This window comes from Chiloscyllium plagiosum, unplaced genomic scaffold (assembly GCF_037043375.1).
Source record: "Chiloscyllium plagiosum isolate Xiang-an unplaced genomic scaffold, Cpla_swu_hap1 HiC_scaffold_6, whole genome shotgun sequence".
In the NCBI taxonomy this organism is placed as follows: Eukaryota; Metazoa; Chordata; class Chondrichthyes; order Orectolobiformes; family Hemiscylliidae; genus Chiloscyllium; species Chiloscyllium plagiosum.
Window position 1 is genome coordinate 127,078,763 of NW_028270144.1, and position 24,096 is coordinate 127,102,858.

At 50.2% G+C, this 24,096-nt stretch overlaps 1 protein-coding gene across 1 annotated transcript in view; it reads right to left on the reverse strand.

The window, feature by feature from the left end:
- atg16l2 (autophagy related 16 like 2) overlaps positions 1–24,096 on the reverse strand; it is a 148,157-nt gene that overhangs the window by 20,923 nt on the left and 103,138 nt on the right. Inside the window, exons 11-13 of the mRNA XM_087988558.1 lie at positions 9,438–9,508; positions 7,676–7,747; positions 1,805–1,925 (exon numbers count right to left, since the gene is read on the reverse strand). Of these exons, the coding sequence (XP_087844684.1) occupies positions 1,805–1,925; positions 7,676–7,747; positions 9,438–9,508 (264 nt within the window). The remainder of the gene's footprint in view (positions 1–1,804; positions 1,926–7,675; positions 7,748–9,437; positions 9,509–24,096) is intronic.

Sequence of the window (24,096 nt, forward strand, 5' to 3'; positions counted from 1 at the left end):
TCCATACACGTACCACCCTCTGTGTGAAAAAGTTTCCCCTTAGGTTCCTTTTAAATATTCCCCACCTCACCTTAAACCTATGCCCTCCAGTTTTGGACATCCCTGGTCTGGGAAAAAGATCTATCCGTGCTTCTCATGATTTTATAAACCTCTATAAGGTCACCCCCTCAGCCTCCGATGCTGCAGGGAAAACAGCCCCAGCCTGTTCAGCCTCTCCCTGTAGCTCAAATCCCCCAACCCTGGCAACATCCTTGTAAATCTTTTCTAAACCTTTTCAGGTTTCACCAGACGTTGTGGAGGTCTCCATACACTGCCATTTCTCCTTGGCCAAAACATCCTTAACCAGCTCTTGAGATCATATTGAACAGCAAAGCAGGCTCAAAGGGCCGAATGGCCTACTCCTGCTCCTATTTTATTTTTCTCTGTCTCCTATCCATCTCTTCCTGTTTCCTTCTCTCCTCCCATTCTTCCACTGCTCCTGACCGCCAAAGCACTGGGATCATAAAAATGAAATCAAAGATGTCAGCTTTGGACATAGGAAAGGGTTTGAGTCAGAAATAAAAAGGAGAGGAAATGGGGATAAAAGAAGGAACAAGATGAGAAGAGACTTGTAGTGATTGAAGCAAGGTTGGCCAGGTGAATCTCATTGAAAGTGAGATCCCCGACTGGGGATGTTAACTTGAACCAATCACGGAGCCCTGGCTAACAGATTTAAACAGAAGTGGGGTTGCGGGGGCATCTAGTGGTACAGAGACAGTGTCCCTACCTCTGGACCAGGTTCAAGTCCTCCAGAGGTGTGTATTAATACCTCTGAAAAGATTGATTACAAAAATAGATTATAAACAGGAGTGGTTCTGTTCACTCGAGGAGCTGGTTGGATCAGCGTCGCGTACTATTCTCGTGTAAATAAAGGGTGACTTGGTGACGGGATAATCCATTGAGTTACTTCAAGACCAAAGTCGTCAGCGGAGAGATGGGAAGAGACCGAGCAAGGAGAAACAGGAAAAGAATAGGTAGGGAGACAGGGAGAAGGCAACGTTGAAACAGGGGAAGGGGAGTGAATGAGGGACAAAGGAAAAGGTGGAAGAGAAAGAGATAGAGAAGTAGCAGGGGAGAGACTGCAAAGGGGAGACAGAAGCAAGGAGGGTAGGAGCAGAAGAGGAAGAGACAGGTAAAGGGAAGGAGAGAGGAAAGAGATTAGCAAAAAGTGGGGAAGTGAGAGAAAAGAGGGAATGAAATATGAAATGGGAAGACGAGAAGGGTAGAGACAGGGAGAAGATGGGAGAGAGAGGGGCGATAGGGAGCAGTGGAAGAAGGGGAGGAGAGAAGGAATGAGAAGAGATGGATGGGAGACATAGAAAAAAATTAGAAGGAGTAGGCCATTCTGTCCCATGTGCCTACTTTGCTGTTCGATATGATCTTAGCTGATCATCCAACTACCCAGTTCCTGCTCTCTCCCTCATACCCTTCAATTCCTTTAGCTCCAAGAACTACAGCTAAGTCCTTGAGAGAGTAAGAATGAGAGTTAACTGTATCAACTCTTGCTCTACATCAGACGGAGGGCATCAGCTAGACGGTTAATTGAACACATGTAAAGAGATACTGTCGAGACCAGGAGTGGGATATGTGGTTGAGGGGGAGTGGGGGTCAAAGAGACAGAGTCGTACCTCAGGTACATGAAGAAAGGGCCACAGACAATCAGAGAGCAGGTCAGTAAAGTGAGACAGTGCTTTGAAAAAGCAGAAAAGGAGCAGGCCGACCCTCCAGCGGTGTGTAAAAGCAGGAATGAAGTGAACTTACTCACAGGCAGCTTTTCTCAAGTCCCAGACTTTGACTGTTCTGTCGTGGCTTCCTGTGACAGCTTCTTGACAGTAAAACTTGAACTTTGCCGCTGTGACCTTTGCACTGTGACCCGACAAAGTGTGCTGGGGAGAAAATGTGAAGCAGAACAATAAAAAGTGTAAAATACCAAAACTTAGAAAGAGACTAAAACTCAGGAAAAAAAAAAGACACTAAAAGAAAACTCATTAAAGATTGCATAGATTTAATAAGACCATAGACTGTGGGAGCTGGAGGGGGCTGCTCAGCCCATTGAGTCTGCTCCACCTTTCAATAAGATGGTGGCTGGATCTGATAATCCTCAACTCCACGTTTCCTTCTTTATCTAACATGAAGTCTGTTTCATGAGGGTAGTGGGTGCATTAGCACAGGCTCAAGTCAGTGTCCGAAAGATGCAGATCCAAATCCCACCATGGCTGCTGGTAGTGGAATTTAATTGTACTTATTGAACAAGTACAAACACAATGGGCTGAATGGCCTCCTCATTCTTAGCTTGAACAGTTCAGAGATCAGTTTTCTGTAACTAGTGGATGTTGTTATTACTGCAATGTTAAGTTGACTAAAGCATCTCAGGTACCTCTGAGCCACTCCCCAAAGAGCCCAACACTCGCCCCTGATAGGTCCAATTATCAGCACCACTTTTTACTCAGTGATCACATGCCCACCTCTCAAACGCTAATTCCCAGGAGGTGAGTGTTGCTGGCTGAGCCAGCATTGATTGCCCGTCCCTAGTTGCCCCTTGAGAAGGTGGGAGTGGGCTGTCTCCTTGAACAGCTGCAGTCCATATGCTGCAGGGATACCCACAGGACACTCAGATTTTGCAGTGAGTCATACAACTGGAGTGCCTCACTCAACCATTTCAGAGGCACTCATCACGGTGAACCTGGAGTCATGTGTCAGCCAGACCAGACCGGGACAGAGGTTTCCTTCGCCATAGGACATTTCGTCAAGACGACCGTGGTAGGATGGATATCAAACAATGATGAGTCAGAATACGGGAAGGAGACAGAGGGCTTGGTGACGTGGTGCAATGAGAACAACCTCATTCTCAGTGTCAGCAAAACTAAAGAACAGCTCGTTGACTTCAGAAAAAAAGGAGGAAGACACCCCCCCATCTACATCAATGGAGTGGAAGTTGACAGGGTGGAGAGGGTCAAGTTCCTCGGAGAGACGATAACTGACAACCTGTCCTGGCCCTCCCATGTAGATGCGGCACAACAATGCCTCTCCTTCCTCAGGCGGCACAGGAAATTCAGCATGTCCATAAGGACCCTCACCAACTTCTACAGATGCATATTTCTAGGTTTAACTGGGTTCCTTCCCTAAAGAACATGAGTGGAGAGGATAGCTTTGTTTTTACAACAATTGACACCAGTCGCCCTTAATCTGGCTCTTAATTCCATTGATCAATGACTGTTGTCATGGTTACCATTACGAAGAGTGGCTTTCAATTCCAGAGTTTATGCACTGAATTGATGTTTCACAAGCTGATGGTGTGTCCCCATATTACTAACTCTGTCCAGAAACATTGCTACTACACCACATTACACATTTAATAAGGTAAGGTTCATTCTAAACTTCCTCTATTGAATATAAGTCTGTTATTAATTTTATAGCAACTTGAACTAAGCTTTTTACTTTAGTACTGAGTAGGTGTTCAGATAAGCCGGGTATGGATGCTAGGGCAGTTGCTTGCTCCTCCTGCAGAATGTGGCAGGTGGAAGACATGGCACATGTCTCCGCTGGCTATATCTGCGGGAAGTGCACCCAACTCCAGCTCCTTGAAAACCGTGTTAGGGAATTGGAGCTGGAGCTGGATGAACTACGGATCATTCGGGAGGCTGAGGGGTAATTGAGGGGAGTTACCGGGAGTTGGTCACTCCTAAGGCTCAGGACAAGGATAGATGGGTTACAGTCAGGGGGAGGAAAGGGGACAGTCAGACAGTGCAGAGATCCCCTGTGGACATTCCCCTCAGCAATAAGTATACCATTTTGGATACTGCTGGGGGGGGGGGGGGGAGAGATGACCTACCAGAGGAAAGCCATAGCAGTCAGTTCTCTGGCACTGAGCCTGACACTGTGACAAAGAAGGGAAGGGGGCAGAATAGAAAAGTACTCGTGGTAGGGGACTCGATAGTTAGGGGAACTGACAGGAGATTTTGTGGCCAGGATCGGGATTCCCGGAAGGTATGTTTCCTCCCTGGTGCCAGGGTCCGGGACGTCTCCGATCGGGTGCATAAGGTTCTAAAAGGGGAGGGCGAACAGGTAGAAATTGTGTTACATATTGGCACTAATGATATAGCCAGGAAAAGGATCGAGGATATAAAAAGTGATTTCAGGGAGTTAGGATGGAAGCTGCAAAGCAGGACGAACAGAGTAGTGTTCTCTAGTTTACTACCGGTGCCACGAGATAGCGAGGCAAGGAACAGGGAGAGGGCGCAGCTTAACACGTGGCTGCGCAGCTGGTGTAGGAGGGAGGGCTTCAGATATGTAGATAATTGGGATGCCTTCTGGGGAAGGTGGGACCTGTACAAGAAGGACGGGTTGCATCTGAACTGGAAGGGGACCAATGTCCTGGGTGAAAGTTTTGCTCGAGTAGTTCGAGAGGGTTTAAACTAGTATGGCAGGGGGGTGGGAACCTGAGCTGTGTACCGGAGGGGAGAGTTGATGCAGATGAGGCAATAGCAAGAGGTAGACCAGCTAGTGGGAAGGATTTTCCTGGGAAGGAACCAAGGGATCAGTTAAAGTGTGTTTGCTTTAATGCAAGGAGTATCAGGAATAAAAGTGATGAACTTAGAGCATGGATCAGTACCTGGTGCTATGATGTTGTGGCCATAACAGAGACATGGGTTTCTCAGGGGCAGGAATGGTTGCTGGATGTTCCAGGGTTTAGAGCATTTAAAAAGAATAGGGAGGGGGAAAAAGAGGAGGGGGTGTAGCACTGCTAATCAGAGAGGGTATCACAGCTACAGAAGCTCCCATTGTCGAGGAAGACCTGCCTACCGAGTCAGTATGGGTGGAAATTAGGAACAGCAAGGGAGCAGTCACCTCGTTAGGGGTTTACTACAGGCCCCCCAATAGCAGCAGGGAGATGGAAGAAAGCATAGGTCGGCAGATTTTGGAAAAGTGTGGACGTGGTAGGGTTGTTGTAATGGGTGACTTTAACTTTCCCAATATTGATTGGAACCTCCTTCGAGCAGAAGATTTGAATGGAGCTGTTTTTGTAAGGTGTGTTCAGGGGGGTTTCCTAACTCAGTACGTTGACAGGCCGACGAGGGGAGAGGCCATTCTAGACTTGGTGCTCGGAAACGAGGTGGGGCAGGTATCAGATCTTGTGGTGGGAGAGCATTTTGGTGATAGTGACCACAACTGCCTCACATTCTACATAGCTATGGAGAAGGAGAGGATTAGGCAAAATGGGAGGATATTTAATTGGGGAAGAGGAAACTATGATGCGATTAGACATGAGTTAGGAAGCATGGATTGGGAGCAATTGTTCCATGGTAAAGGCACTATAGACATGTGGAGACTGTTTAAGGAACAGTTGTTGCGAATGATGAATAAATATGTCCCTCTGAGACAGGTAAGGGGTAAGATAAAGGAACCTTGGATGACGAGAGCGGTGGAGCTTCTCGCCAAAAGGAAAAAGGTAGCTTACATAAGGTGGAGGAAGCTAGGGTCAAGCTCAGCTCTAGAGGATTACAGGCAGGCAAGGAAGGAGCTCAAAAATGGTCTGAGGAGAGCCAGGAGGGGGCAGGAGAAAGGCTTGGCAGAAATGATTATGGAGAACACAAAGGCATTTTACACTTCTGTGAGGAATAAGAGAATGGTCAAAGAAAGAGTAGGGCCGATCAGGGATAGCATAGGGAATTTGTGTGTGGGGTCTGAGGAGGTAGGGGAAGCCCTAAATGAGTTTTTTGCGTCTGTCTTTATGAAAGAAACAAACTTTGTAGTGAATGAAACCTTTGAAGAGCAGGTGTGCATGCTGGAATAGATAGAGATAGAGGAAGCTGATGTGCTGAAAATTTTGTCAAACATTAAGACTGACAAGTCACCAGGCCCGGACCAGATTTGTCCTCGGCTGCTTTGGGAAACGAGAAATGCAATTGCTTCGCTACTTGCGAAGATCTTTGCATCCTCGCTCTCCACTGGAGTCGTACCTGAGAACTGGAGAGAGGCAAATGTAATTCCTCTCTTCAAGAAAGGAAATAGGGAAATCCTCGGCAATTACAGACCAGTAAGTCTCACGTCTGTCGTCTGCAAGGTGTTAGAAAGGATTCTGAGGGATAGGATTTATGACCATCTGGAAGAGCATGGCTTGATTAAATGCATTCAACACGGCTTTGTGAGGGGCAGGTCATGCCTCACAAACCTTATCGAGTTCTTTGAGGATGTGACTAGAAACGTTGATGAGGGTCGAGCTGTGGATGTGGTGTATTTGGACTTCAGCAAGGCATTTGATAAGGTTCCCCATGGTAGGCTCATTCAGAAGGTCAGGAGGAATGGGATACAGGGGAACTTAGCTGTCTGGATACAGAATTGGCTGGCCAACAGAAGACAGCGAGTGGTAGTAGAAGGAAAATATTCTGCCTGGAAGTCTGTGGTGAGTGGTGTTCCACAGAGCTCTGTCCTTGGGCCTCTACTGTTTGTAATTTTTATTAATTTGACTTGGAGAGGAGATTGAAGGATGGGTCAGCAAGTTTGCAGACGACACAAAGGTTGGAGGTGTCTTTGACAGTATAGAGGGCTGTTGTAGGCTGCAGCGGGACATTGCATATGGTCACAGAAATTTGAGGGTGCATACATGACGATCAATGGTCGGCACAACATAGTGGGCTGAAGGGCCTGTTGTGAGCTGTATTATTCTATGATCTATGTTCTATTTATAGAGTTTTTTTAAAAAAAAATCTTGTTTAGAGATGTTACCACACACCTCTGTAGGAGGTGGAACTGCTAACTCCAAGGTAGGGACACTGAGCCACAGAAGACCTCAGATACATTTATGTACAAAACGAGGGCATGATTGAATTGAAACCCATCAGTTTGTGATTTTCACTTTTCATTGATAGGGGATTAATGTTATTCAAGTGATCAACAATGACCAATATGTGTTTTTAAATATTTGTTCATTGGAGATGAGATCAACCCTCATCGTGTTCAGTGTTGCAGCAGACTCAAGGGGCTGAAGGGTCTGCTGCTGATCCTAGTCCTTATCTTCATGGAATCCCTACAGTGTGGAAGCAGGCCATTCAATCCACACTGACCCTCCAAAGAGCAACCCACCCAGACCTACCCTATAACCCAGCATTTCCCATGGCTAACCCACCTAACCTGCACATCCCTGGACACTATGGACAATTACTCATGGCTAATACACCCTGACCTGCACATCTTTGGACTGTGGGTGGGAACTGGAGCACCCGGACACCCATGCAGTCACGGCGAGAATGTGCAAACTCCACCCAGACAGTCGCCCAAGGCTGGAATCAAACCCGTGTCCCTGATGCTGAGAGGCAGCAGTGCTAACCACCGAGCCACAATGCCATCCATCTTTTGCGGGCATCTCTGGCTGGGACCTCATCCCTAATTGCCCCAGGTAAATCTCTGCAGTCCTTGTAGCGTAGGGACACAGAAGACAGTCATTATTCGGGTTGTGATTTTAAAGTGTAGTTCAACAGAACTGAGTTGAGAATTTTATAATTCTGTACCTTTACCAGCATCATCAGTATCCTATTCAAGTCTGACCCCTTGTACAAATTACCACATTACAGGGGCTCAGAAAGCCCTGCAATGAACCACAATTTCAAAAACATGAAGAGAGTCTGCTCAGACACACCTTCAGTTCACAGTCCTTCAGACTCCATAGGCGGGCAGTGTTGTCATATGATCCTGCTAAGAGGTGTAGACCCTATCAGGAAGAGGAGAAGATGGTATTAGATTAGATTAGATTACATTACAGTGTGGAAACAGGCCCTTCGGCCCAACAAGTCCACACCGACTCACCGAAGCGCAACCCACCCATACCCCTACATTTGCGCCTTACCTAACACTACGGGCAATTTAGCATGGCCAATTCACCTGACCCTGCACATCTTTGGACTGTGGGAGGAAACCGGAGCACCCGGAGGAAACCCACACAGACACGGGGAGAACGTGCAAACTCCACACAGACAGTCGCCTGAGGCGGGAATTGAACCCGGGTCTCTGGCGCTGTGAGGCCCACCGTGCCGCCCACCGTGCTGTATTAATCAGCCATTTGGATTAAAATCTTATCTCTAGTATGTTATAAATACTGTGGATACGAGAGCAGATCAGATGCTACGTAGAATGATAGCAAATAGGAGTGGGAGTAGGCCATTCAGCCCATTGTACCTACTCTACCATTCAAGAGGGTCATGTCTGATGACCCAACTATGCACCACGTTCCCACTTTCTCCCTGTGCCCTTTAATCCATTTAGCCCCAAATGCAATATCTAACTCCTGGAAAATAGGGTGTGGGTTTGGGTGGGAAGCTTTTCGGGGAGGGGGGGGTCAGTTTGGACTCGGTGGGCTGAATGGCCTGCTTCCAAACTATAGGGATTCTATGAAGTTAAGAATTAGGATCAGCAGCAGACCATTCATCCTCTAGAGTCTGCTGCACCACTCAACCTCTCTCTGTGGCAGAGAATTCCCCAGATTCCCCACTCTCTGGGTGAAGACATTTCTCCCCATCTCAGTCTGAAATGGCCTACCCCCTATCCTGAGACTGTGACCCCTGGTTCCGGACTCCCTGGTCATTGGGAACATCCTTCCTGCAGTTACCGCGTCTGGTCCGGTGAGTATTTTACAGGTTTCTATGAGATCCCCCTCACTTTTCTAAACTCCAGTGAATATAATCCTAACCAATTCAACCTCTCCTCATGTATCAGTCCTGCCATCCCAAGCATTAGTCTGATAAACCTTTGCTGCACTCCCTCAGTAGCCAGAACAGGCGATAAGGAGACCAAAACTGCTCAAAATGTTCCAGGTGTCGTCTCACCAAGAGCCTGTATAATTGCTGCAAGATATCCCTGCTCCTGTACATGAATCCTCTCGAATGAAGGTCAACATACCATTTACCTTCTTCACCTCCTGCGGCACCTGCAATGCTTACTGTCAGTAACTGCTCTACAAGGACACCCAGATCTCAGTGCACACCCCAATTCATCTCATTCAGATAAAAATCTGATTTCATGTGTTTGCTATCAAAGTGGGTAACAACATATTTATCCCCGTTGTACTTCATCTTAACTTAGAAAATAAATTATAAAGAAAATTGATGGGGAGGCATTGATGAGATCATAGGAAGAGGCAGGAGGAAGTGGGGACAGATTTGTTAGCTCTTTCAAACAGGACAAGATGGGCTGAATAGCCTACTTCTCTGCTGTGTATGTATGAGAAGGGATTAGTTTGGGCAGTGACGAGCAGGGTCGGGGGTCGTGGGGGTTGGAATGCCACAGAGAGATTCCCTCACCCCGACCCTCCTGACAAAACACCAATCCTTCCAAGGTTTTACACCCACTCGTGGCATTATGTACCCTCGGTCCAGTCCCCAGATTCGAGGGCTCCCTTCACTCACCGAGGGATCAAACTCAATGCTGGTCACTCCATCGTTGCTCCCCTCCAGAATTTTCACCAGCTGGAGCATTCCTGTTGGACAGAAGTGGGCAGACACAGTTAGCTAAAATCAAAACCTTCCCCGCCCCTCCCCCAACGCTGCTACTAGAATCAACAGAGCCACTGTCCACTCCAACAACAATAAAACAACTGGCTGTTACATACGGAGTGAAATCAAGCATTGCTGTGGGAGAAAGGAGCCTTTTGACTTCTACCTATCAGGACAACTCAAATAATATGAAAGTAAATGACCATAAGACATAGGAGCAGCAGTAGGTCATTCAGCCCATCAAGTCTGCTCACCATCCAATAAGATCATGTCTGATTGGATAATACTCAACTTTCCTGACTTTTCCCCATAACCCATGATTCCCTGACTGATTAAAAATCTCTCTATCTCAGCCTTGAATATACTTAATGACTCAGCCTTCTGTGGTAAAGAATTCCACAGATTCACTCCCCTCAGAGAGAAGAAATTCCTCCTCATCTTGGTCATAAAAGTGGGACCCCTTATTGTGAGATGATGCCCTCTGGTCCTAGACTCTCCCACAGGGGAAGACAACCTTCTCACATCTACCCTGTCAAGTCCCCTATGTTTCAGTAAGGTCACCTCTCATTCTTCTAAACTCTAATGAGTACAGGCACAATCCACTCAACCTCGCCTCATAATAGTCCCTCCGTACCCAGTATCAGCCGAGTGGATTACCTTCAATGTCAGTCTATCCTTCCTTAGGTATGAGCTAAAATGAAAAGTAAAAAGAGACAACAACATTTATACTGTCTGAGAGTAGAGTGGTGATTGGTTTGCAAATGGACTAAGATAGACATTGCTGTGGAGAATGTACCAGTTTGATGATGATTGACAGTTAACTGCCAGATTTTACTTAAATGTTGAGCCACTTGGGTTGACTCTCATTGCACGAAGTATTTTCTGGAGGTCTGAACCGGAGAACAGCTGTCAACAGTTTGTTGAGTTAAAGAACATGTACGCACACACTGCACTCGTTTCAACAAATCATGATGCTGAATCGAGTGGAGAGATGTTAGAGCAGGAGGTCAAATATTTGGTCAAAGAGATTTGCTCTTAAAGATCATCGTAAAGGAGGAGAGAGAGAGAGAGGCAGAGGAGTTCAGGTTGTTCAGAAAATGCTTAGGAGGATGCTGGACGCAGCATGAATGAAGGGTGCTTGTGCCTGGGATGTGATTTGGTTGTAGAAAACACAGAGGTCGTACAGAGCAAACTGAATCTGTCAGGCACCTGCTCTGGTTTCTGTGTCGGGATTTCTTAACGTTGAGCCTGTTTGTAAGATAGGATGCTAAATATTTCAGAGTTGAGTTGGGCCGTTAACAAGATGTCTAACAAGTGATACCAGTCCTGAACTGGTAACTCACTGCTGTCCAATGAGATGAATGCCATTCTGCTCCATAAGATTCAAAACAAAATGGAGTGAGATGCTGCCAAAATCGAGATTGGCCTCAGCAGACTTCACGCATCTTGCCATAGCACAAGTCACTCAGATGCTGATAAGATTTCACATGTGCAAAGAAAAATTTGTTTTAACCCCTGACTGCTGTAATGTTCGGGGGCAGATATGTGACAAGTTTCCTTGTGAGGTTTAAATGAAAGATAAATACTTAGTGCTTAATGTAAACAATTGGACTTCCTTACACACACACACAAACATGTACACACACTCACTCACACCCATGCAGACACACACACACTCACTCACACCCATACAAAAACACACACACATCGACACACACTCACTCACACCCATGCAGACACACACACACACATAAACATGTACACACACTCACTCTCACCCATGCAGACACACACACACACCCATGCAGACACACACACACACCCATGCAGACACACACACACACACACACCCATGCAGACACACACACACACACCCATGCAGACACACACACACACACCCATGCAGACACACACACACACCCATGCAGACACACACACACTCACTCACACCCATGCAGACACACATACATCCCCATGCAGACACACACACACTCACACCCATACAAAAACACACACACACACTCACTCACACCCATGCAGACACGCACACACTCATTCTCACCCATGCAGACACACACACCCACACGCATGCAGACACACACACACACCCATGCAGGCACACACTCATTCTCACCCATGCAGACACACACACCCACACGCATGCAGACACACACACACACCCATGCAGACACACACACACACACACCCATGCAGACACACACACACACCCATGCAGACACACACACACACACCCATGCAGACACACACCCATGCAGACACACACACACGCACCCATGCAGACACAAACACACACCCATGCAGACACAAACACACACCCATGCAGACACACACATACACCCATGCAGTCACACACACACACCCATGCAGACACACACACACACCCATGCAGACACACACACCCATGCAGACACACACACCCATGCAGACACACACACACACCCATGCAGACACACACACACACACCCATGCACACACACACACAAACCCATGCACACACACACACACACACACGCACCCATGCAGACACAAACACACATCCATGCAGACACACACATACACCCATGCAGACACACACACACACACCCATGCACACACACACCCATGCAGACACACACACACGCACCCATGCAGACACAAACACACATCCATGCAGACACACACATACACCCATGCAGACACACACACACACACCCATGCACACACACACCCATGCAGACACACACACACACACCCATGCAGACAGGCACACACCCATGCAGACACACACACACACACCCATGCACACACACACCCATGCAGACACACACACACGCACCCATGCAGACACAAACACACACCCATGCAGACACAAACACACACCCATGCAGACACACATACCCATGCAGACACACACACCCATGCAGACACACACACACTTGCAGACACACACACACACATGCAGACACAAACACACACCCATGCAGACACACACCCATGCAGACACACACCCATGCAGACACACACCCATGCAGACACACACACACACACCCATGCAGACACACACACACACCCATGCAGACACACACACACACCCATGCAGACACACACACACACACACACACACACACACCCATGCAGACAGGCACACACCCATGCAGACACACACACACACACCCATGCACACACCCACCCATGCAGACACACACACAAACACCCATGCAGACACAAACACACACCCATGCAGACACACATACCCATGCAGACACACACACCCATGCAGACACACACACACACGCAGACACACACACACACATGCAGACACAAACACACACCCATGCAGACACACACACACACACCCATGCAGACACACACACACACACCCATGCAGAAACACACACACACCCATGCACACACACACACCCATGCAGACACACACACACACACACCCATGCAGACACACACACACCCATGCAGACACACACCCATGCAGACACACACACACACCCATGCAGACACACACCCATGCAGACACACACACACACCCATGCAGACACACACCCATGCAGACACACACACACATGCAGACACACACACACACCCATGCAGACACACACACACACACACACACCCATGCAGACACACACACACACACACACCCATGCAGACACACACCCATGCAGACACACACACACACACACCCATGCAGACACACACACACCATGCAGACACACACACACACCCATGCAGACACACACACACACACACACACACCCATGCAGACACACACCCATGCAGACACACACACACACACCCATGCAGACACACACACACACACCCATGCAGACACACACACACCCATGCAGACACACACACACCCATGCAGACACACAAACACACACACCCATGCAGACACACAAACACACACACCCATGCAGATACAAACACACACCCATGCAGACACAAACACACACCCATGCAGACACACACACACCCATGCAGACACACACACACCCATGCAGATACAAACACACACCCATGCAGACACAAACACACACCCATGCAGACACACACACACCCATGCAGACACACACACACCCATGCAGATACACACACACCCATGCAGACACACACACCCCCATGCAGACACAAACACACCCCCATGCAGACACACACACTCACTCACACCCATGCAGACACACACAACCACACACATGCAGACACACACCCACACCCATGCAGACACACACCCACACCCATGCAGACACACACACACCCATGCAGACACAAACACACACCCCTATGCAGACACAAACACACACCCATGCAGACACACACACACACCTATGCAGACACACACCATTGCAGACACACACCCATGCAGACACACACCCATGCAGACACACACAAACACAACCATGCAGACACACACAAACGCACCCATGCAGACACACACAAACACCCATGCAGACACAAACACACACCCATGCAGACACAAACACACACCCATGCAGACAGACACAAACACACACCCATGCAAACACACACATACACCCACACCCATGCAGACAGACACACTCACACCCATGCAAACACACACACACACCCACACCCATGCAGACACACACAACCACACACATGCAGACACACACACCCACACCCATGCAGACACACACACCCACGCAGACACACACCCATGCAGACACACACACACCCATGCAGACACACACACACACCCATGCAGACACACACACACACACCCATGCAGACACACACTCCCACACACATGCAGACACACACTCCCACACACATGCAGACACACACACCCACACCCATGCAGACACACACACCCATGCAGACACACACACACCCATGCAGACACACACACACACCCATGCAGACACACACACACACCCATGCAGACACACACACACACCCATGCAGACACACACACACACCCATGCAGACACACACACACACCCATGCAGAAACACACACACACCCATGCAGACACACACACACACACCCATGCAGACACACACACACACACCCATGCAGACACACACTCCCACACATGCAGACACCCACACCCACACATGCAGACACACCCACCCACACATGCAGACACACACACCCATGCAGACACACCCACCCACACATGCAGACACACACACCCCCATGCAGACACAAACACACACCCATGCAGACACACACACCCATGCAGACACACACACCCATGCAGACATACAGACACACTCACACCCATGCAAACACACACACTCACACCCATGCAAACACACACACTCACTCACACCCATGCAGACACACACACACACACACACCCATGCAGACACACACACACACACACACACCCATGCATACACACACACACCCATGCAGACACACACACACCCATGCAGACACACACACCCATGCAGACACACACACCCACACCCATGCAGATACACATACACCCATGGAGACACACACACACCCATGCAGACACACACAAACGCAGACACACACACACACACACGCAGACACACACACACACCCATGCAGACACACACACACACCCATGCAGACACACACACATACACCCATGCAGACACACCCATGCAGACACACCCACCCACACATACAGACACACACACACACACCCATGCAGACACACATGCCCATGCAGACAGACAGACACACTCACACCCATGCAAACACACACACTCACTCACACCCATGCAGACACACACACCCACACCAATGCAGATACACCCACACCCATGCAGATACACATACACCCATGGAGACACACACACACCCATGCAGACACACACACACGCAGACACACACACAGACACACACCCATGCAGACACACACACACCCACCCACCCATGCAGACACACACACACCCACCCACCCATGCAGACACACACACACACCCATGCAGACACACACACACACACACACACACCCATGCAGACACACACACACACACACACACCCATGCAGACACACACACACACACACCCATGCAGACACACACACACACACCCATGCAGACACACACACACACACACACACACACCCATGCAGACACACACACACACACCCACACACCCATGCAGACACACACCCACACACCCATGCAGACACACACACACCCATGCAGACACACACACACACCCATGCAGACACACACACACCCATGCAGACACACACACACACCCATGCAGACACACACACACACCCATGCAGACACACACACACACCCATGCAGACACACACACACCCATGCAGACACACACACACACACCCATGCAGACACCCATGCAGACACACACACACACACCCATGCAGACACCCATGCAGACACACACACACACACCCATGCAGACACCCATGCAGACACACACACACACACCCATGCAGACACACACACACACCCATGCAGACACACACACACACACACACCCATGCAGACACACACACACCCATGCAGACACACACACACACACACACACACACACACCCATGCAGACACACACACACCCATGCAGACACACACACACACCCATGCAGACACACACACACACCCATGCAGACACACAAACACACACACCCATGCAGACACACAAACACACACACCCATGCAGACACACACACACACACACACACAGTCACAGCCATGCAGACACACACACTCACATCATTGCAAAAACATACATACACACACACACACACACACACACACACTCATTCACACCCATGCAGGCACACACAGACACACACTCATTCACACCCATGCAGGCACACACAGACACACACACACTCGCATCCATGCAGACAAACACACACACTCTCATCCATGCAGGCACACACACACACCCACCCATGCAGGCACACACACACACGCACCCATGCGGACACACACACACACGCACCCATGCGGACACACACACACACGCACCCATGCGGACACACACACACACCCATACGGACACACACACACACCCATACGGACACACACCCACACCCATGCAGACACACACACACCCATGCAGACACAAACACACACCCCTATGCAGACACAAACACACACCCATGCAGACACACACACACACCTATGCAGACACACACCCATGCAGACACACACCCATGCAGACACACACCCATGCAGACACACACAAACACACCCATGCAGACACACACAAACGCACCCATGCAGACACACATAAACACCCATGCAGACACAAACACACACCCATGCAGACACAAACACACACCCATGCAGACAGACACACTCACACCCATGCAAACACACACACACACCCACACCCATGCAGACACACACAACCACACACATGCAGACACACACACCCACACCCATGCAGACACACACACCCACGCAGACACACACCCATGCAGACACACACACACCCATGCAGACACACACACACACCCATGCAGACACACACACACCCATGCAGACACACACACACACCCATGCAGACACACACTCCCACACACATGCAGACACACACTCCCACACACATGCAGACACACACACCCATGCAGACACACACACACCCATGCAGACACACACACACCCATGCAGACACACACACACCCATGCAGACACACACACACACCCATGCAGAAACACACACACACCCATGCAGACACACACACACACACCCATGCAGACACACACACACACACCCATGCAGACACACACTCCCACACATGCAGACACACACACCCACACATGCAGACACACCCACCCACACATGCAGACACACACACCCATGCAGACACACCCACCCACACATGCAGACACACACACCCCCATGCAGACACAAACACACACCCATGCAGACACACACACCCATGCAGACACACACACCCATGCAGACACACACACCCATGCAGACATACAGACACACTCACACCCATGCAAACACACACACTCACACCCATGCAAACACACACACTCACTCACACCCATGCAGACACACACACACACACACACACCCATGCAGACACACACACACACACACACACACACCCATGCATACACACACACACCCATGCAGACACACACACACACACACACACACACCCATGCAGACACACAAACACACACACCCATGCAGACACACACACACACAGTCACAGCCATGCAGACACACACACTCACATCATTGCAAAAACATACATACACACACACACACACACACACACACTCATTCACACCCATGCAGGCACACACAGACACACACTCATTCACACCCATGCAGGCACACACAGACACACACACACTCGCATCCATGCAGACAAACACACACACTCTCATCCATGCAGGCACACACACACACACCCACCCATGCAGACACACACACACACCCATACGGACACACACACACACACCCGATACAGACACACACCCATGCAGACACACACACACACACCCTCATGCAGACAAACACACACCCATGCAGACACACACACACTCATGCAGACACACACACACACCCATGCAGACACACACACACCCATGCAGACACACACACACACACCCGATACAGACACACACACCCTCATGCAGACACACACACACTCATGCAGACACACACACACCCATGCAGACACACACACACCCATGCAGACACACACACACTCATGCAGACACACACACACCCATGCAGACACACACACACCCATGCAGACACACACACACTCACTCACACCCATGCAGACACACATACATCCCCATGCAGACACACACACACTCACACCCATACAAAAACACACACACACACCGACACACACTCACTCACACCCATGCAGACACGCACACACTCATTCTCACCCATGCAGACACACACACCCACACGCATGCAGACACACACACACACCCATGCAGACACACACACACACACACACACCCATGCAGACACACACACACACACACACACCCATGCAGACACACACACACCCATGCAGACACACACACACACACCCATGCAGACACACACACACACACCCATGCAGACACACACCCATGCAGACACACACACACGCACCCATGCAGACAAACACACACCCATGCAGACACAAACACACACCCATGCAGACACACACACACGCACCCATGCAGACACACACACACGCACCCATGCAGACACACACACACGCACCCATGCAGACACAAACACACACCCATGCAGACACACACATACACCCATGCAGACACAAACACACACCCATGCAGACACAAACACACACCCATGCAGACACACACATACACCCATGCAGACACACACATACACCCATGCAGACACACACACACACACCCATGCAGACACACACACACACACCCATGCAGACACACACACACACACCCATGCAGACACACACACACACCCATGCAGACACACACACACACACACCCATGCAGACACAAACACACACCCATGCAGACACACACATACACCCATGCAGACACAAACACACACCCATGCAGACACACACATACACCCATGCAGACACACACACACACACCCATGCAGACACACACACACACACCCATGCAGACACACACACACACCCATGCAGACACACACACACACACACACACACACACACCCATGCAGACAGGCACACACCCATGCAGACACACACACACACACCCATGCACACACACACACACACGCACCCATGCAGACACAAACACACATCCATGCAGACACACACATACACCCATGCAGACACACACACACACACACACACACACACACACCCATGCAGACAGGCAAACACCCATGCAGACACACACACACACACCCATGCACACACACACCCATGCACACACACACACACACACCCATGCAGACAGGCACACACCCATGCAGACACACACACACACACACACACACCCATGCACACACACACCCATGCAGACACACACACACAAACACCCATGCAGACACAAACACACACCCATGCAGACACAAACACACACCCATGCAGACACACACACCCATGCAGACACACACACACACGCAGACACAAACACACACCCATGCAGACACACACCCATGCAGACACACACACACACCCATGCAGACACACACACACACACCCATGCAGACACACACCCATGCAGACACACACAGACCCATGCAGACACACACCCATGCAGACACACACACACACCCATGCAGACACACACACACACACCCATGCAGACACACACCCATGCAGACACACACCCATGCAGACACACACACACACCCATGCAGACACACACCCATGCAGACACACACCCATGCAGACACACACACACACACCCATGCAGACACACACACACACACCCATGCAGACACACAGACACACACCCATGCAGACACACACACACCCCCATGCAGACACACACACACACCCATGCAGACACACACACACACCCATGCAGACACACACACACCCATGCAGACACACACACACACACACCCATGCAGACACACACACACACCCATGCAGACACACACCCATGCAGACACACACACACACACACCCATGCAGACACACACACACACACCCCCATGCAGACACACACACACCCATGCAGACACACACACACCCATGCAGACACACACACACCCATGCAGATACAAACACACACCCATGCAGACACAAACACACACCCATGCAGACACAAACACACACCCATGCAGACACACACACACCCATGCAGACACACACACACCCATGCAGACACACACACACACACACCCATGCAGACACACACACACACCCATGCAGACACACACCCATGCAGACACACACACACACACACCCATGCAGACACACACACACACACCCCCATGCAGACACACACACACCCATGCAGACACACACACACCCATGCAGACACACACACACCCATGCAGATACAAACACACACCCATGCAGACACAAACACACACCCATGCAGACACAAACACACACCCATGCAGACACACACACACCCATGCAGACACACACACACCCATGCAGATACAAACACACACCCATGCAGACACAAACACACACCCATGCAGACACACACACACACCCATGCAGACACACACACACACCCATGCAGACACACACACACACCCATGCAGACACACACACACACACACCCATGCAGACACACACCCATGCAGACACACACACACACACACCCATGCAGACACACACACACACCCATGCAGACACACACCCATGCAGACACACACACACCCATGCAGACACACACACACACACATGCAGACACACACACACACACCCCCATGCAGACACACACACACACACCCATGCAGACACACACACACACCCATGCAGACACACAAACACACACACCCATGCAGATACAAACACACACCCATGCAGACACAAACACACACCCATGCAGACACAAACACACACCCATGCAGACACACACACACCCATGCAGACACACACACACCCATGCAGATACAAACACACACCCATGCAGATACAAACACACACCCATGCAGATACAAACACACACCCATGCAGATACAAACACACACCCATGCAGACACAAACACACACCCATGCAGACACACACACACCCATGCAGACACACACACACCCATGCAGACACACACACACACACACCCATGCAGACACACACCCATGCAGACACACACACACACACACACCCATGCAGACACACACCCATGCAGACACACACACACACACCCATGCAGACACACACACACACACATGCAGACACACACACACACACCCATGCAGACACACACACACACACATGCAGACACACACACACACACCCCCATGCAGACACACACACACCCATGCAGACACACACACACACCCATGCAGACACACACACACACATGCAGACACACAAACACACACACCCATGCAGATACAAACACACACCCATGCAGACACAAACACACACCCATGCAGACACAAACACACACCCATGCAGACACACACACACCCATGCAGACACACACACACCCATGCAGACACACACACACCCATGCAGATACAAACACACACCCATGCAGATACAAACACACACCCATGCAGATACAAACACACACCCATGCAGACACAAACACACACCCATGCAGACACACACACACCCATGCAGACACACACACACCCATGCAGACACACACACACACACACCCATGCAGACACACACCCATGCAGACACACACACACACACACACCCATGCAGACACACACACACACACCCATGCAGACACACACACACACACCCATGCAGACACACACCCATGCAGACACACACACACACACCCATGCAGACACACACACACACACATGCAGACACACACACACACACCCCCATGCAGACACACACACACCCATGCAGACACACACACACACCCATGCAGACACACACACACACCCATGCAGACACACACACACCCATGCAGACACACACATACACCCATGCAGACACACACACACACCCATGCAGACACACACACACACCCATGCAGACACACACACACACCCATGCAGACACACACACACACCCATGCAGACACACACACACACCCATGCAGACACACACACACACACACACACACACCCATGCAGACAGGCACACACCCATGCAGACACACACACACACACACACACCCATGCACACACACACCCATGCAGACACACACACACAAACACCCATGCAGACACACATACCCATGCAGACACACACACCCATGCAGACACACACACACACGCAGACACACACACACACGCAGACACACACACACACGCAGACACACACACACGCAGACACAAACACACACCCATGCCGACACACACCCATGCAGACACACACACACACCCATGCAGACACACACACACACCCATGCAGACACACACACACACACCCATGCAGACACACACACACACACCCATGCAGACACACACACACACACCCATGCAGACACACACCCATGCAGACACACACACATCCACCCATGCAGACACACACCCATGCAGACACACACACACACCCATGCAGACACACAGACACACACCCATGCAGACACACACACACCCCCATGCAGACACACACACACACCCATGCAGACACACACACACACCCATGCAGACACACACACACACCCATGCAGACACACACACACCCATGCAGACACACACCCACCCATGCAGACACACACACACCCATGCAGACACACACACACACACACCCATGCAGACACACACCCATGCAGACACACACACACACACACACCCATGCAGACACACACCCATGCAGACACACACACACACACACCCATGCAGACACACACACACACCCATGCAGACACACACACACACCCATGCAGACACACACCCATGCAGACACACACACATGCAGACACTCACACACACACCCCCATGCAGACACACACACACCCATGCAGACACACACACACCCATGCAGACACACACACACACCCATGCAGACACACACACACCCATGCAGACACACACACACCCATGCAGACACACACACACACACACACACACCCATGCAGACACACACCCATGCAGACACACACACACACACACCCATGCAGACACACACACACACCCATGCAGACACACACACACACCCATGCAGACACACACCCATGCAGACACACACACATGCAGACACACACACACACACCCCCATGCAGACACACACACACCCATGCAGACACACACACACCCATGCAGACACACACACACACCCATGCAGACACACACACACACACACACACACCCATGCAGACACACACCCATGCAGACACACACACACACACACCCATGCAGACACACACACACACCCATGCAGACACACACACACACCCATGCAGACACACACCCATGCAGACACACACACACACACATGCAGACACACACACACACACACACATGCAGACACACACACACACACCCCCATGCAGACACACACACACCCATGCAGACACACACACACACATGCAGACACACAAACACACACACCCATGCAGACACACAAACACACACCCATACAGACACACACACACACCCATGCAGACACACAGACACACACCCATGCAGACACACACACACCCCCATGCAGACACACACACACACCCATGCAGACACACACACACCCCCATGCAGACACACACACACACCCATGCAGACACACACACACCCATGCAGACACACACACACCCATGCAGACACACACACACACACACACACACACCCATGCAGACACACACACACACACACACACACACACCCATGCAGACACACACACACACACACCCATGCAGACACACACACACATCATTGCAAAAACATACATACACACACACACACACACACACTCATTCACACCCATGCAGGCACACACAGACACACACTCATTCACACCCATGCAGGCACACACAGACACACACACACTCGCATCCATGCAGACAAACACACACACTCTCATCCATGCAGGCACACACA